The sequence below is a fragment of the Heterodontus francisci genome, chromosome 1 (assembly GCF_036365525.1).
Source record: "Heterodontus francisci isolate sHetFra1 chromosome 1, sHetFra1.hap1, whole genome shotgun sequence".
Taxonomy (NCBI): Eukaryota; Metazoa; Chordata; class Chondrichthyes; order Heterodontiformes; family Heterodontidae; genus Heterodontus; species Heterodontus francisci.
Window position 1 is genome coordinate 11173672 of NC_090371.1, and position 18709 is coordinate 11192380.

General features: G+C 44.0%; 1 protein-coding gene across 1 annotated transcript in view; it reads left to right on the top strand.

Annotated features, from left to right (window-relative positions):
* Positions 1-18243, top strand: part of emx1 (empty spiracles homeobox 1) — a 37925-nt gene extending 19682 nt beyond the window's left edge. The window contains exon 3 of the mRNA XM_068028666.1: positions 16357-18243. Within this exon, the coding sequence (XP_067884767.1) occupies positions 16357-16524 (168 nt within the window). The 3' untranslated portion in view covers positions 16525-18243. The remainder of the gene's footprint in view (positions 1-16356) is intronic.
* The last annotated feature ends 466 nt before the right edge of the window (positions 18244-18709 follow it).

Consider the following 18709-nt stretch of genomic DNA (forward strand, 5'->3'; position numbering starts at 1 on the left):
CCTCATCATCTCTATCTCCCTCGTCATCCAAGGAGCCTTGGCTTTGGTTCTCCTGGTTTGGATTCCCCTGCCTTTTCCTCTTGTTAGAACATTCCTACCCTGTACCTGAAGCATCTCTTTCTTAAAGATCACTCAGTGTTCTGTTACAGTCTTCCTGTCAACCTTCAGTTCCATTTTACCCTGGCCAGATCCCCTTTCATCCCATTGAAGTTAACCCACTTCCAATTTAGAAGTTCTACTTTAGATTGTTCCTTGCTTTTCTGCATTACGAATCTGCACTTTATGATACGATGATCTCTCTTACCAAGGGGCGGCGCAGTGGTCATGCTGCTCATAACTTTGTAAACCTCGATCATGTCGCCCCTCCACCTCCGTCATTCCAGTGAAAACAATCCGAATTTATCCAACCTCTCCTCATAGCTAATGCCCTCCAGACCAGGCAACATCCTGATAAACCTCTTCTGTACCCTCTCCAAAGCCTCCACATCCTTCTGGTAGGGTGGCGACCAGAATTGCACGCAATATTCTAAGTGTGGCCTAACTAAAGTTCTGTACAGCTGCAGCATGACTTGCCAATTTTTATACTCTATGCCCCGACCGATGAAGGCAAGCATGCTGTATGCCTTCTTGAGTGAGAGTATTAGATAGTGCTAGAGAGGGAACAGACTAAGAAAGACTATGAGGGGTACAAAGACAGGCTTAGAATGCATTTACGTAAACACACAGAGTGGTAAATATGATTGGTGAACTACAGCATAAATAGCCATGTGGCAATAATAGAACCAGGGGCTTAAAAATGGTGAGGACTGGATGCTCAATATGCAAGGATACAAAGTGTTCAGAAAAGATAGGGAAGTAAAAAAGGAAGGTGAGATGGCACGACTGAATGGGAAGACAATGTTGTGTTGGAAAGAGAGGATGTCCTTGAGGGGGCAAGGACAGAATCCATTTCATTCGAGTTGAGAAGCAAAAAGGGTTTGATCACACTACTGGCAGTATTCTATAGGCCTCCAAATCGTGGGGAGCAAATACAGGTGCAAATCTGCAGGCAAACCACGGAGATGTGTAAGAACTATAGAGTGATGATCTTGGGGGATTAAGTTGGGAATAATTACCCACATATTGATTGGGATAATGTTAGAGTAAAGGGTAAAGAGGGGGAGGAATTTCTGAAATGCGTTTAGGAGAACTTCCTTGATCAATGTGTTCTCAGCTCAACTAGAAAGGAGGCATTGCTGGATGTGGTGCTGGGAAATGAGCTGGGCCAAGTGGACCAACTTTCTATCAGAGAGCACTTTTTTTTTAGAGGGGCAAAGTTTGGAGGGGATGTGCGAGGCAGGTTCTTTACACAGAGGGTGGTGAGTGCCTGGACCTTGCTGCCGGGGGAGGTGGTGGTAGCCGGTACGATAGTGACGTTTAAGAGACATCTTGACAAATACATGAATAGGATGGGAATAGAGGGATACGGTCCCCGGAAGCGCAGAAGGTTTTAGTTCAGACAGGCATCAAGATCGGCGCAGGCTTGGAGGGCCGAATGGCCTGTTCCTATGCTGTACCGTTCTTTGTTCTTTGTTCTTTGTTCCTTGTTCCTTTCTACACCTTATTCCTCTTTTCTGCTTCTATATGCTGCCACCCAGCCCCCTGCCAATATAGTTTAAACCCTCCCCAACCACATTAGTGACCCTCCCTGCGAGGACATTGTTCCCAATCCTGTTGAGGTGCAACCCATCCCTTTTGAATAGGTGCCTTCTGCCTAGAACTGGTCCCAATGCCCCAAGAATCTGAAGCCCTCGCTCCTGCACCATGCCTCAAGCAAAGCATTCCTATCTTCCTATTCCTACTCTCACACTGGGAGTAATCCAAGGTCCTACTTTTTAACTTCCTTTCCAGCTCCTTAAAGTCTAGTTGTAGGACCTCAATAGCTGCCCTCCCTATGTCATTGGTACTGACATGCACCACGACTTCTGACTCACTCCCTTCCCCCTGCAGAACATACCCTCCCTCTCCATGATGTCCTCTACTGAAAATGAAGGAATAACTTGTATTTCTACAGAGCCATTCTCAACCTCAGGACATACCAAAGTACTTTACTGCCAATTAAATCATCTTGAAGTGTTGTCACTGCTGTAATGTAGGAAACGGAGTGGCCAATTTGCACACAGCAAGATCCCATAAATACCAATGTGATAATGATCAGATAATCTTTTTTATTAATGTCGGTTGAGGGACAAATATTGGCCAGGATACGGGGGAGAGTTCCTCTGTTCTTCAACATAGTGCCATGGGATCTTTTAATTCCAAGTGAGAGGGCAGACAGGACTGCAATTTAATGCCTCTTCCGGAAGATAGCACCTCTGACAGTGCAGCACTCCCTCAGTACTGCACTAGGAGTGTCAGCCTGGCTTTTATGCTCATGTAATAAAAACAAAACTACTGGAAATACGCAACAGGCCAGGCAGCATCTGTGGAGATAGAAACAGAGTTGAGGTTTCTGGCTGATGACTTTCCATCAGAACTGCATGTCTGTTTTTATTTTTGAGGTCAGCAGGTCAGTTCCAGTGAGCTCCTCATTTGAGATTTCCAGCATGTGCCGTATTTTGTTTTTATGTTATGTGCACGTCTCCGGAGTGGAAATTGGACCCGCAGGTTTCTGATTCAGAGGCGAGAGCGCTACATAATAAGCCACGGCTAACAGAGAAAACAATAGCAGTAACAATTAGCAAAGATCAGGACAGCTTAATTAAAGAAAAGGCAGTAGGCTGCATCATAAAACATTGATTGGGGCAATCAAAGTGAGGAGAGCAGAAACCAAATCAGAGAATGAACAGAGCTGGGACTGAGTTCCTTGCAGGACGTTTTGCTAGTGCTGTTGGAGAAGGTTTACACTAGTTTGGCAAGGGGATGAGGACCTGAGGGAACACTCAGTTGGGACAAAATCAGAAATGAAAAAGGAAGGCAGAAAATTAATGGATAAATCTGAAAAACAGGAAACAAAGGATAGAAAAAAAAGTTTGGCAGTGCTCAAGGGTATCTATTTCAATGCAAGGTGTATAGCAAATAAAACAGATGAACTGAGGGCGCAGATAGACATGTGGCAGTATGATATCATAGCTATTACAGAAACATGGTTTAAAGAGGGACAGGAATGGCAGCTCAACGTTCCTGCTTACAGGGTTTTCAGACGCGATAGGGACGGGGATAAGAAAAGAGCGGGAGTGGCAATTTTGGTCAAGAAAACTATTACAGCTGTGAGGAGGGATGATATGTTGGAAGGTTCATCAAATGAGGCCGTATGGATTGAGGTAAGGAACAAAAAAGGGGCAATCACACTGCTGGGAGTGTACTATAGACCCCCAAACAGTCAGAGGGAGATAGAACAGATATGTAGGCAAATCTCTGAGAAGTGCAAGAACAATAGGGCAGTAATAGTAGGGGATTTTAACTACCCCATTATTAACTGGGATAGCTTTAGTGTGAATGGAATTGAGGCAACGGAATTCTTGAGGTGCATTCAGGAGAACTTTTTTGCCCAGTATGTAGCAAGTCCAACAAGAGAGGGTGCAGTTTTAGACTTAGTTTTAGGAAATGAAGGTGGGCAGGTGGAAGGAGTGGCAGTGGGAGAACATTTTGGTGGTAGTGATCATAATTCAGTCAGTTTTAACATAATTATGGAAAAGGACAGAGATTGAACAGGAGTTAGAGTTCTCAATTGGGGCAAGGCCAATTTTACTAAACTGAGGAGTGATTTAGCGAAAGCAGACTGGAAACAGCTACTTGAAGGTAAATCAGTGTCAGAACAGTGGGAGGCATTCAGAGGGGAGATTCAAGGAGTTCAGAGTAAACATGTTCCCACTAAGAAAAAGGGTGAGACGGCCAAATCTAGAGCCCCATGGATGTCAAGGAGTTTACAGGATAAGATAAGGCAGAAAAGGAAAGCTTATGTCCGACACCGAGAACTTAACACTGCAGAAAGCCAAGAGGAGTATAGAAAGTGAAGGGGTGAAATCAAAAAGGAAATTAGGAAAGCAAAGAGAGGGCATCAAAGAATATTGGCAAGCAAAATCAAGGTGAACCCAAATATGTTTTATTAATACATTAAAAGTAAGAGGATAACTAAGGAGAGAGTAGGGCCCATAAAAGACAAAAAAAGTAACCTATGTGTAGGGGCAGAAGATGTTCTTCATGAATACTTTGCATCTGTCTTCACAAAAGAGGGGGACAATGTAGATATTGTAGTTAAGGAGGAGGAGTGTGAAGTATTGGATGTGATAAACATAAGGAAAGAGGAAGTATTAATGGATTAGCATCCTTGAAGGTTGATAAATCACCAGGGCCAGATGAAATGTACCCTAGGCTGTGAAAAGAAGCAAGGGAGGAAATAGCAGAAGGTCTGTCCATCATTTTCCAGTCCTTACTGAATACAGGCGTGGTGCTGGAGGATTGGAGAACTGCTAACATTGTTCCTCTGTTTAAAAAGGGAGCAAAGGATAGACCAAAAATTACAGGCCAGTCAGTCTAACCTCAGTAGTGGGCAAATTATTGGAATCTATTCAGAGAAACAGGATAAACTGTCACTTCGAAAGGCACAGGTTAATCAGGGATAGTCAGCATAGATTTGTTACGGGAAGATCTTGTTTGACCAACTTGATTGAATTTTTTGAAGAAGTCACAAGGAAGGTAGATGAGGGTAGTGCAGTTGATGTGGTCTACATGGTTTTTAGCAAGGCTTTTGACAAGGTCCTACATGGCAGACTGGTTAAACAAATAAAATCCCATGGGATCCAGGGCAATGCGGCAAGGTGGATACAAAATTGGCTCAGTGGCAGGAAACAAAGGGTAATTGTTGACAACTGTTTTAGCAACTAGAGGGCTGTTTCCTGTGGTGTTCCGTAGGGCTCAGTACTGGGTTCCCTGCCTTTTGTGGTGTATATTAATGATTTGGACGTAAATGTAGGGGGGCATGATCACGAAGGCGACACAAAGATTGGCCGTGTGATAGATAGCGAGAAGGATAACTGTAGGGTACAGCACGATATTGATGGTCTGGTCAGAAGGGCAGAAAAGTGGCAAATGGAATTCAACTTGGAGAAGTGTGAGGTAATGCATTTGAGGAGGTCAAACAAGGCAAAGGAATACACGATTAATGGGAAAATACTGAGAGGTGTAGAGGAAGTGAGGGACCTTGGAGTGAATGTTCACAGATCCCTGAAGGTAGCAGGACAGGTCAATAAGGTGGTTAAGAAGGCATACGGAATCCTTTCCTTCATTAGCTGAGGTATAGAATACAAGAGCAGGGAGGTTATGCTGGAACTGTATAACTCATTGGTTAGGCCACAACTTGAGTACTGTGTGCAGTTCTGGTCACCTCATTACAGAAAGGATGTAATTGCACTAGAGAGGCTACAGAGGAGATTTATGAGGATGTTGCCTGGACTGGGAAAATGCAGCTAAGAGGAAAGATTGGATAGGCTGGGGTTGTTCTCCTTGGAACAGAGAAGGCTGAGGGGAGATCTGATTGAAATATATAAAATTTTGAGGGGCCTGGATAGAGTGGAGGTGAAGGGTCTATTCACCTTAGCAGAGAGGTCAGTGACTAGGGGGCATAGATTTAAAGTGATTGGTTGAAAAATTAGTGCGGAGCCGAGGAAAAACTTTTCACCCAGCTGGAGGTCTGAAACTCACTGCCTGAAAGGGTAGTTGAGGCAGAGACCCTCAACTCATTCAAAAGGAGTCTGGATATGCACCTAAAGTGCTGTAATCTACTGGGCTACAGATCAAATGCTGGAAGGTGGGATTAGAATGGGTGGATCGTTTTTCGGCTGGCACAGACACGATGGGCCAAGTGGCCTCTTTCTGCACCTTAAACTTACTATGATTCTGTGAATCTATGAATGATAGAAAAACACAGCATGGCAAACAGAGTCTGTAAACATTTTGAATCTGAAAAGACAAGAATCTAAGACGATAAGAAATAAGACCAGAAATAGGCCATACCACACATCAAGCCTCCTTTGCCATTCAATAAAATAATGGCTGAACTTACGTGTCAACTCCACTTTCCCGCCCTATTCCCTTTTCCTTTGAATCGCTTCGTGCCCAGAAATCTCTCAATCACGTTTTTGAATATGTTCAACAACTGAGCCTACACAGCCGTCTGCAATAGAGAATTCCAAAGATTCACAACCTCTGAGAGAAGAAATTTCTCCTCATCTCAGTCCTAAGGCTAACCCCTTATCAAGTTAGAACATTTCATGTTTAACTGAACACTTTATTTCTGAGGTCAGTGGCCATGGGGAATTATCTCTGAAGATGACGCGATCGGACAATGCCCTAGTGCTGTGCACAGTTCTGGGCACTACACCTGAGGAAGGATATATTGGCCGTGGAGTTGTGTGCAATGTAGATTTACCAGAATGATATCTAGCCTCAGAGAGTTAGATTATGAGGTGAGTTTACACAAACTAGGGTTGTACTCCCTGAAATTTAGAAGGTTAAAGAGGTGATTTGATTGAAGTTTTCAAGATGTTAAGGGGAAGAGATAGGGTGGAAAGAGAGAAACGACTTCTGCTGGTTGGGGAGTCTAGGACCAAGGGGCACAGTGTAAAGATTAGAGCCAGACCTTTCAGAAGTGAAATTAGGAAACACTTCTATACACAAAGAGCGAGAGAAGTTTGCAACTCTCTTCCACAAACGGTAATTGATGCTGGGTCAATTGGTAACTTTAAATTGGAGATTGATAGATTTTTGCTAATCAAAGGTATGAAGGGATATGGGACAAAGGGAGGTACATGAGTTAGGTCACAGATCAGCCATTATCCCATTGAAAGGCGGAACAGGCTCAAGGGGCTAAATAGGCTCCTCCTGTTCCTATGTTCCCATACCCTGCAGTTTAATGCCATCACAGGATGACATACAAGGGGTTGATTCCACTTCTTGACCATGCTTTCCCGTGCGTTATATCAAGGGTGAGCTGTTGTGATGCTCTTTGCTCGAGCAATGTCAAACTAATGCCACTGGCCTGCTCTCTCCCCATAGCCCTGTATCAATCCCAAACTAATCCCACTGCCTTGCTCTCTCCCCATAGCCCTGCATCAATCCCAAACTAATCCCACTGCCCCACTTTCTCCCCATAGTCCTGTATCAATCACAAACTAATCCCACTGTCCCACTCTCTCCTTATTGCCCTGTATCAATCCAAAACTACCGCCTTGCTTTCTCCCCATAGCCCTGTATCAATCTCAAACTAATCCCACTACCTTGCTTTCTCCCCATAGCCCTGTATCAATGCCAAACTAATCCCACTATCCCACTCTCTCCCCATAGCCCTGTATCAATGCCAAACTAATCCCACTATCCCACTCTCTCCCCCTAGCCCTGTATCAATCCCAAACTAATCCCACTGACCCACTCTCTCCCCCTAGCCCTGTATCAATCCCAAACTAATCCCACTATCCCACTCTCTCCCCATAGCTCTGTATCAATGCCAAACTAATCCCACTATCCCACTCTCTCCCCCTAGCCCTGTATCAATCCCAAACTAATCCCACTGGCCCACTCTCTCCCCATAGCCCTGTATCAATCCCAAACTAATCCCACTATCCCACTCTCTCCCCATAGCCCTGTATCAATGCCAAACTAATCCCACTGACCCACTCTCTCCCCCTAGCCCTGTATCAATCCCAAACTAATCCCACTGGCCCACTCTCTCCCCCTAGCCCTGTATCAATCCCAAACTAATCCCACTGGCCCACTCTCTCCCCCTAGCCCTGTATCAATCCCAAACTAATCCCACTGGCCCACTCTCTCCCCCGAGCCCTGTATCAATCCCAAACTAATCCCACTGACCCACTCTCTCCCCATAGCCCTGTATCAATCCCACTGCTGATGGAGTTGAAAACATATCTGTCCCAGTTGGATCACAAACAAGGATTGGCAGGTTAAACAGTAAATGAGCCTTCAGGGAGGATCTAGTTGAGGCATAGCCTAAACACAAATCTATGAGGAGGAAAGAAAGGGTAACCAAAGCAGAATTTTCCTGGATGACTAAAGAAATTGAGATAAAATAAAAGTAACAGATATGGCTGGTGAGCTGCAGGAATGTTGCCACATGGGATTGTGATGTAATGGCTCAAACAATGTGAGGAATGGGAACTTAATATTATTGGCTACAACATGTTCAGAAAATATAGGGGGTGCTGTGGCTGGGGTGGAGGGGGGGGGGGGCGATTGATCAAAAATAAAGTCATCACCCTGGAAACGGATGATGTTCTTGAGGGTGCAAAGACCAAATCTATTTCAAAATCTGCCGATGATACCAAATTGTGGGTGTAATTAATACAGAGGAGGACTGCGGCAAAATACAGGAAGATATTAATAAACTTGCAGAATGGGTGTGCAATTGGCAAATGTAATATAATTATAATATAATTATATTTATAATATTTATAATTTATTTATATGTGAATAATGAGGCCACATACTCCTTGGAAAATTAGTATCTAAATGGGGTGCAGGAACAGAGGGATCTGGGAGTCCAGATACACGGATCACTGGATATAGTTAATAAAGTGATTCATTTCTAGAGTGCTAGAATTCAAAGTGGACAAGTTATGTTCAACTGATATAGACCCTTGGTTAGACCGCAGTTACAGTATTGTGTACAATTCTGGTCTTCATATTATTAAAAGGATTACGAAGGCATTGGAGAAGGTGCAAAAAAGATTTACTAGAATGAAAGTTTATACCCAGAACCGAGAAGGAGGCTATTCAGCCCATCGAATCAATGCCAGCTCTCCACGGAGCCGTCCAGTCAGTTCTACTCCCCCACTTGATCCCCATAGTCCTGCTACTTTATTTCCTTCAAGTTCCCACCCAATTTCCGACCGAAATCATTGATTATATCTGCTTCCACTATCCTTGTGGGCAGTGAGTTCCAGGTCATTACGACTTGTGTAAAAGAGTCCTTCCTCATAATCCTCCTGCATCTCTTGCCCAAAACATTCAATCTGTATCCCCTAGACCTTGTACCATCAGTTAATGGGAACATTTTTCCCTTGTCTAACTTATCTAAACCTGTCAGAATCTTGTACACCTCTATCGAATCTCCCCTCAATCTCCTTTGCTTCGAGGAGAACAACGCCAGATTTTCCAACCTAACCTTGTAACTAAAATCCTCCATCCCTGGAACCATTCTGGTAAATCTCCTCTGCACCCTCTCAGGGACCCTTACATCCTTCCTAAAGTGCGGTGACTAGAATTGGATGCAGTACTCTAGTAGTAATTATACTCACTTCATATCCTTGTATATTAAGCATCCAGACCTCTTCATTTTTAAGCTACATTTCCATTATTGCCACTATATCATAGTCCCATACTGCTATTTGTGCTTGTAGCTCAGTGGGAGATCATTTGGGAAAGAGTACTAATTAGGATTAGAGTGGTTACATAAAAAGACAAGGAACAATCAAAGGTGAAAAGAGTTAACTGGAGGAGGGCTAATTTCAATGAATTTTTTTCACTCAGTGAGTTGTTGTGATCTGGAATGCACTACCTGAAAAGGTGGTGGAAATAAATTCAATTCTAACTTGCAAAAAGGAATTGGATAAGTCCTTGAAAAGGAAAACTCTTTAGGGCATTGGGGAAAGAAAGATGAGAGGGATTAATTGGATGGGTTGACCAAATAGCCAGCACAGGCTCAATGGTAATAATGGGATCCTTCTATACTTTATGATCCTGTGATTGTAAACTTGCACTCCTGGCCTGGGGGAGGTTCCATGTTGATCATGTGATCATCCTGTAGTAACCCCACGCTGCACACTGTGTTCTTTCACATATCATTACTGATCAAACCTCCTGGAGAGCTGCAAGGTCACACATACATACAGTCCCTGTCAGAGTACAATATGTTCCTGCTTAGATTTTCCACATCTTTCCATCTGATCTGTGCAGAGGCAGAACCACCATTAATACCAACACCAGCACCAACACCACCATCAACACCAACACCAGCACCAACACCACCATCAACACCAACACCAGCACCAACACCAGCATCAACACCACCATCAACACCAGCACCAACACCACCATCAACACCAACACCAGCACCAACACCACCATCAACACCAACACCAGCACCAACACCACCATCAACACCACCATCAACACCAACACCAGCACCATCACCACCATCAACACCACCATCAGCACTAGTGCCAACACCACCATCAACACCAAGTTTAGTAAGATTAGTAGGTTTGCGGATGACACAAAGGTTGGTGGAGTTGCGGATAACGATGAGGATTGTCAGAGGATACAGCAGGATATAGATCAGTTGGAGACTTGGGCGGAGAAATGGCAGATGGAATTTAATCCGGACAAATGTGAGGTAATGCATTTTGGAAGGTCTAATGCAGGTGGGAGGTATACAGTAAATGGCAGAACCCTTAGGAGTATTGACAGGCAGAGAGAATTGGTACAGGTCCACAGGTCACTGAAAGTGGCAACGCAGGTGGATAAGGTAGTCAAGAAGGCATACGGCATGCTTGCCTTCATCGGTCGGGGCATAGAGTATAAAAATTGGCATGTCATGTTACAGCTGTACAGAACCTTAGTTAGGCCACACTTAGAATATTGCGTGCAATTCTGGTCGCCACACTACCAGAAGGACGTGGAGGCTTTGGAAAGGGTACAGAGGAGGTTTACCAGGTTGTTGCCTGGTCTGGAGGGCATTAGCTATGAGGAGAGGTTGGATAAACTCGGATTGTTTTCACTGGAACGACGGAGGTGGAGGGGCGACATAATAGAGGTTTACAAAGTTATGAGCGGCATGGACAGAGTGGATAGTCAGAAGCTTTTTCCCAGGGTGGAAGAGCCAGTTACTAGGGGACATAGGTTAAAGGTGAGAGGGGCAAAGTTTAGAGGGGATGTGCGAGGCACGTTTTTCACACAGAGGGTGGTGAGTGCCTGGAACTTGCTGCCGGGGGAGGTGGTGGAAGCAGATACGATAGCGACGTTTAAGAGACATCTTGACAAATACATGAATAGGAAGGGAATAGAGGGATATGGACCCCGGAAGTGCAGAAAGTTTTAGTTTCGGCAGGCTTCAAGATCGGTGCAGGCTTGGAGGGACGAATAGCCTGTTCCTGTGCTGTACTGTTCTTTGTTCTTTGTTTGTTCAACACCAGCACCATCACCACCATCAACACCAGCATCAGCACTAGTGCCAACACCACCATCAACACCAGCACCAACACCAGCGTCAATACCAAAACCAACATCAGCACCAACACTAGAATCAACACCACCATCAACACCAACACAAGCACTAACGCCACCATCAACACTGGCACCACCACCACCATCAACATCACCATCAACACCACCATCAACACCACCATCAACACCACCATCAACAACACCATCAACACCAGCACCAACACCACCATCAACACCAGCACCAACACCACCATCAACACCAGCACCAACACCAGTATCAACATCAGTATTGGATGAACAGAAATCTTCTCCAAACAAATACTTGAAAGATCAAAACCATTAGATTCAGTCCTCACCACAAACTCTTTTCCTAACTGCCAACTCCATCACTCTCTCTGGCCATGATCTGAGGCTGAATTAGACTGTTCGCAATCTTAGTCCTAAGCAGGGAGAGTCGAGGCAATGGATAGGATAAAAATTGAGAGTGAGGAGGTACTGGAAAGGCTATGCTTAGGGTAGATAGGTCATGATGGTTTGCATCCCAGGTTGCTAAAGGAAGTGGGGATGGAGATAGAGGAAGAACGTGCCATAATCTTCCAATCTTCCCTGGATATGGGGGGAGGTACCAGAGTATTGGAGAGTGGCAGATATGACAACCTTATTCAAGAAAGGGTATAAGGACAGTCCTAGCAACGACAGGTCAGTTAGTTCAACATCAGTGGTTGGTAAGGTTTTCGAAACAATAATCATGGAAAATATAAATAGACATTTCGAGAGGTTTGAGTTAATTAAGGAGAGCCAGCATGGATTTGTAAAAGGCAGATCATACTTGACTAATCTAATTGAGTTTTTTGATGAAGTAACAGAGAAGATTGATGAAGGGAATGTGGTGGATGTTGTTTATATGGATTTTAAGAAAGCATTTGATAAAGTACCACATAAAAGGCTGGTTAACAAAATTCAGGCTCATGGAATACGAGGGTCAGTGTCCAATTGGATAAAAAAAATGGCAGAAAACTGTGAGTCATGGTAAATGGTTGCTTTTCAGATTGAAGGATGGTAGACAGTGATGTTCCCCAAGGGTCAGTGCTGGGACCACTGCTTTTTTGGTATATATAAATGACTTGGATCTTGGAATACAGAGTAGAATCTCAAAATTTGCCGATGATACCAAACTTGAACGTGCCATCAAACAATGAGGATGATATTAAACGCCTGGAACAGGGCATAGATAGACTAGGGGAGTGGGAAGAGAGACAGCAGATGGAATTTAATACAGACAAGTGTGAGGTGATGCATCTTGGCAGAAGGAATAGGGAGAGGCAATATATACTTAATGGCACGGTTCGAAAGAGTGTGCAGGAACAGAGGGACCTGGGGGTGCATGTGAATTAATCTTTAAAGGTGGCAGGACATATTGAGAGAGTAGTTAGTAAAGCATAAGGGATCTTGGGCTTCATAAATAGAGGCATTGAGTACAAAAGCAGGGACGTTATGCTGAACCTTTATAAAGCTCTGGTTAGGCCATAACTGGAGTATTGCATCCAGTTCTGGTCACCACACTTCAGGAAGGATGTGAGGGTTCCTGAGAGGGTGCAGAGGAGATTTACCAGAATGGTTCCAGGGATGGAGGATTTTAGTTACAAGGTTAGGTTGGAAAAGCTGGGTTTGTTCTCCTTGGAACAAAGGAGTTTAAGGAGAGATTTAATAGAAGTGTTCAAGATTATGATGGCTTAGATAAGTTAGACACGGAAAAGCTGTTCCCATTAACTAATGGTACAAGGACTAGGGGACACAGATTGAATGTTTTGGGCAAAAGATACAGGGTGAATATGAGTAAGAACTTTTTTACGCAGCAGGTGATAATGACCTGGAACTCTCTGTCCACAAGGGCGGTGGAAGCGGAGACAATCAATGACTTTGAGAGGAAGTTGGATGGTCATTTGAAGGAAATAACATTGCAGGGATACAGGGAATGAGAGAGATATTGGGATCACTTGTTCATTCATCACCCCTGTGCTCTCTAACCTGCATTGTCTCGCATTTTGGCAATCGCATGATTTTGAAATTCTCACCCTTGTTTCAAAATCCCTCCATGCACTCTCCCCTCTATCTTTGTAGCCTCCTCCAGCCCTACAACCCTCCAATATCTCTGCACTCCTCCAATTCTTGCCTCTTGCGCATTTTTGATTATAAATCAGTAAATGGAAGGGAGGGAGGAACTCAAGAAAATGGCAATCATCAGAGAAGTGGTACTGAGCAAATTGTTGGAGCTGTGGGCTGACAAGTCCCTGGGTCCTGATGGACTTCATCCTAGGGTCGTAAAAGAAGTGGCTAGTGAGATAGTTAATGCATTGGTTTTTATTTTCCAAAATACCCTAGGTTCAGGGGAGGTTTCATTAGATTGGAAAATAGCGAATGTAACTCCTTTATTCAAAAAGGGAGGGAGACAGAAAGCAGGAAACTACAGGCCAATTAGCTTAACATCTGTCATAGGGAAAATGTTAGAAGCTACTATTAAAGACGGTATAGCAGAGCATTTAGAAAAATTCAAGGTAATCAGGCAGTCAACATAGTTTTGCGAAAAGGAAATCATATTTAACCAATTTATTGGAGTTCTTTGATGAAGTTACATATGCTGTGGATAAAGGGGAACCAGTAGATGTACTGTACTTAGATTTTCAGAAGGCATTTGATAAAATACCTCGCAAAGGTTATTGCGGAAAATAAAAGCTCATGGTATAGGGGGTAAACATATTGGCATGGGTAGAAGATTGGCTAGCTAACAAGAAACAGAGAGTAGGCATAAATGGGTCATTTTCTGGTTGGCAAGATGTAATGAGTGGTGTGCCACAGGGGTCAGTGCTGGGACCTCAACTTTTTACAATTTATATAAATGACTTGGATGTAGGTGTGATTGCGAAATGTGCTGATGACACAAAGATAGGTAGGAAAGTAAGTTGGAAAGAGGATTAAGGAGGCTACAAAGGGATATAGATAGGTTAAGTGAGTGGACAAAGATCTGGCAAATGGAGTATAATGTGGGAAAATGTGAAATTGTCCATTTTGGCGAGAAGAATAAAAAAGAAGCATATTATCTAAATGGTGAGAGATTGCAGAGCTCTGAGATGCAGAGGAATCTGGGTGTTCTAGTGCATGAATCGCTAAAAGTTAGTATGCAGGTACAGTAAGTAATTAGGAAAGCTAATAAAATGTTATAATTTATTGCGAGGGGAACTGAATACAAAAGTAGGGAAGTTATGCTTCAACCATACAGGGCATTGGTGAGACCACATCTGGAGTATTGTGTACAGTATTGGTCTCCTTATTTAAGAAAGGATGTAAATGCGTTGGAAGCAGTTCAGAGAAGGTTTACTAGACTAGTACCTGGAATGGGCGGGTTGTTTTATGAGGAAAGGTTGGAAAGGCTAGGCTTGTATCCGCTGGAGTTTACAAGAGTAAGAGGCGACTTGATTGAAACATATAAGATTCTGAGGGGACTTGACAGGGTGGATGTGGAAAGGATGTTTCCTCTTGTGGAAGAATGTAGAACTAGGGGTCATTGTTTAAAAATAAGGGGTAGCCCATTTAAGACAGATGAGGAGAAATTTTTTTCTGTCAGAAGGTTGTGAGTCTTTGGAACTGTCTTCCTCAAAAGGTGGTGGAAGCAGAGTCTTTGAATATTTTTAAGGCAGAGGTAGATAGATTCTTGATAAATGGGCAGGGGGTGCGGGGGGTGGGGAAGCTAACTGGGGGTAGGCGGGAATGTGAAGCTGAGGTTACAATCAGGTCAGCCATGATCTTATTGAATGGCGGAGCAGGCTCGAGGGACCGAGTGGCCTACGACTGCTCCTAATTTGTATGTGAGTAATGGCTCCACCCTTAGTGGCTGTGACTTCAGTCATCTGGAATTCCCTCTCTAATCCTCTCTGCTACTCTACCCCTAGCTAGGAGTGACAATTGAAGGGACTACACGAAAGCTCAGAAATATCTCGGAGGGTTGTAGGGCTGAAGAGTTTACAGAGATAGAGAGGCGCAGTCATGTTTTCTTTATCCGAATATGAGTCACAAGCCAAGGCCACGTATATTGAGGGGGTTGGGCATTAAGACGTATCTGTGGGACTGGAGTCATATATAGGCCCAGACTGGGTAAGGACAGCAGGTTTTCTTCCTTGAAAGGCATTAGAGAGCCAATTGGGTTTTTAACGACAATCTGACAACTTAATAGTCACTTTTACTGAGACCAGCTTTTTAATCCAGATTTTATTTCTAAAAAACTGAGCTCAAATTCTCAACCAGCTGATGGGATTTGAGCACATGCTGTCTGGGTTATTGGACCAGGCTATTGGATCCAGTAACATAACCATTACCCCACCTTCTCCAGTGAAGGTGCAATGTATTGCTTCTTTTTATTTATTCACAGGATGTGGGTAATGCTGGCAAGGACAGCATTTATTATATATTCCTAATTGCCCTTGAGATGGTGGGAGTGAGCCGCTATCTTGAACTGCTGCAGTCTGTGAGGTGAAGGTACATGCTGTTAGGGAGGAAGTTCCAGGATTTTGGAGGGGACATGCAGGTGGTGGTGCTATCGAAGGAGCCTTGGTGAGGTGCTGCAAGTGCAGCTATGGTGTGCTGGCAGTGGAGGGAGTGAATGTTGAAGATGGTGGATGGGGTGCTGATTAAGCCAGCTGCTTTGTCCTGGACGGTGTCGAGCTTCTTGAGTGTTGTTGGAGCTGCACCCATCCAGGCAAGTGGAGAGTATTCCATCACACTCCTGACTTGTGCCTTGTAGATGGTGGACAGGCTTTGGGGAGTCAGGAGGTGAGTTGCTCACCACAGAATTATCAGCCACTGATTTTGCTCTTGTCACCACAGTATTTATATGGCTGGTCCAGTTAAGTTTCTGGTCAATGATGACCCCCCAGGATGTTAATCGTGGGGAATTTAGTGGTGGTAATACTGTTTAATGTCAAGGGGAGATGATTAATTCTCTCTTGTTGAAGATTGTCATTGACTGGCATTTGTGTATTGCAAATGTTAGTTGCCATTTATCAGCCCAAGCCCAATTTTCTTGCGTCCTTTTTAAAAATTAAACCTTATATCTCAATTTTGAGCTGGGCATGTTCTTTATTGCAGGTGAAGGTGTGGTTCCAGAACAGGAGAACGAAATACAAGCGTCAGAAGTTGGAGGAAGAGGGGCCTGAATCCCAGCAGAAAAAGAAAGGCTCACATCATGTCAACCGGTGGAGGTTGGCGACCAAACAATCCAGCCCTGAGGACATAGATGTCACCTCAGAAGACTAATGAGAGAGAACAGGGGGAGGAAGGGAAGGAGGGAGTGAAAACTAAAGGGACTACACAAAAGCACAGGTATTTTCAACCGGTGCGAGGAGGATGGGGTAACCTTCGAAACAGTTTGGAGAACCAAATGACAACAACTCATCGACAATCATCGGAAGCCTTGTACAAGACTTTGTGGATTCTGAATCCAAAAAGAATATGCACTTCAGGATGTTGTTGGAAGATGGTGACACTTCTCCAGTGACATTTAACCATCCGCTGTATATATATAAATATATATTATATTAAAAATTATCTGAAAGAATAAACTTTTTTTTTTATTTATTGGACGTTCCTTTTTACAATGGTGACTCTTCAACTTGTCATGGGGGGACGGAGGCTGCGAAGATTCAAATGGTTTATCCCCTCAGGAGTTGAATAGCTTTTGTTGGCGTGCGAGCATTCAAATGAATCAATTTACAAGGAAATGATTTGGGAGGTTATTGCCATTTTCAGGGAGCTTGTTGTTTCCCACTGTACTTGTTGTACAAGAAATATTTGGAGACTTGTCTACTGATGGCCCGATACAAATGAATTTAGCAACATCATCAGTGCAATATGACGGTGTCACATCAAAGGTCAATATACAAGAAGCTGTTGCTGGTTTTCTCAATTTCCCCCTCCTTTCCTGAAGATGCTGACTCTCATTGGGACTCAGTTCCACAGGTCCTACCCCACTTCCAACAACTCATCTGCATGGCCATTCTAGCTGTATGAGCTTTGACAGGGAAAGACAGCATATTCTGTCCTCAGTTCACACATACAGACACACAGTCACAAAGACAGACACCACACACACGCACATACAGACAGACGTACACACACTCAGACACAATCTGGCACACATAGACACACACGCTCACACACTCTGACACAGACACACACACGGATACACAAGCACTCAGAGACATACTCTGATACAGACACACACTCACATAGATACACACACTCACAGACACACTCTGACACACAAAGGCACACAAACACACACACACACAAACACACACATACGCGTGCACACTCACAGACAAAATCTGATACACACTCAAGCACATACACTGTCGCCCAAACATGCTCAGGCACAGTCCAAGAGACACACAGTCACACAGACACACACTCATGCAGACACACTAAGACACACTCACAGAGACACACACTCACAGGCATATTCTGACACACATTCACATAGACACAATCTGATGCATGTTCAAACACATACACCACCGCCCACACACAGTTAATACAGACATACTCTGAAATGCACACTCATAGACACTCACGCAAACACACACACCAAAGCTCACAAGTACACTTTCTAACGAGGGGCCAGTGATCGGGAGTGGGGAACATTGGCTATGGTTGGGGAGGGAATAGACATAGAGAAGATTTTCTGCATCCTGTTTCTCTTCAGTCTGGCCCTGGTAGAGAGATCTCTTCTCATAGGCTCAACTCCTCATGAAAATGTGAAGGCCCAATGCAGCTCTGGTGAGACTGGTTAAGAAGTAGGTCTTTCTGTCTGTGCATGGGCACTTACCCACCTCTCAATCAGCAGACTGTAAATATCTGTGATGTAGTTTAATGATTAAGAATTGATGTGTGCTTCTGAAAGCTAAATATCATTATTTTGCTTCCCCCTGCATTCTCTGCCTCAGTACATGAATAAAGGCTTGTGATATTTCCTAAGCTGGTGTTGCGTGATTTGTTGTTGCCTTAAGATATTTGCTTCTGCCTGTTCTCGCCTCCTCTCTTGACTCCTTGCATTGGCTCCGTAGGCAGTGGCTGATTTCCAGTATAACAAAAACAACAACTTGCATTTAGATAGTGCCTTTAACATAGCGAAACCTCCCAAGACACTTCGCAGGAGTGCAATCAGACAAAATTTGACGCTGAGTTACATAAAGAGATATTAGGACAAGTGAATAAAAGCTTGGTCAAAGAGGTAGGTTTTAAGGAATGTCTTAAAGGGGGCGAGGGAGGTTGAGGCGGCGAAGTTTAGGGACGCAATTCCAGAGCTTAGGGCCCAGGCAGCTGAAGGCACAGCTGCCAGTGATGGGGCAAGGGGAGTAGGAGATGCAAAAGAGGCCAGAGTTAGAGGAGTGTAGATATCGTGGAGGGTTGTAGGGTTGGAGGAGTTTACAGGGTTAGGGAG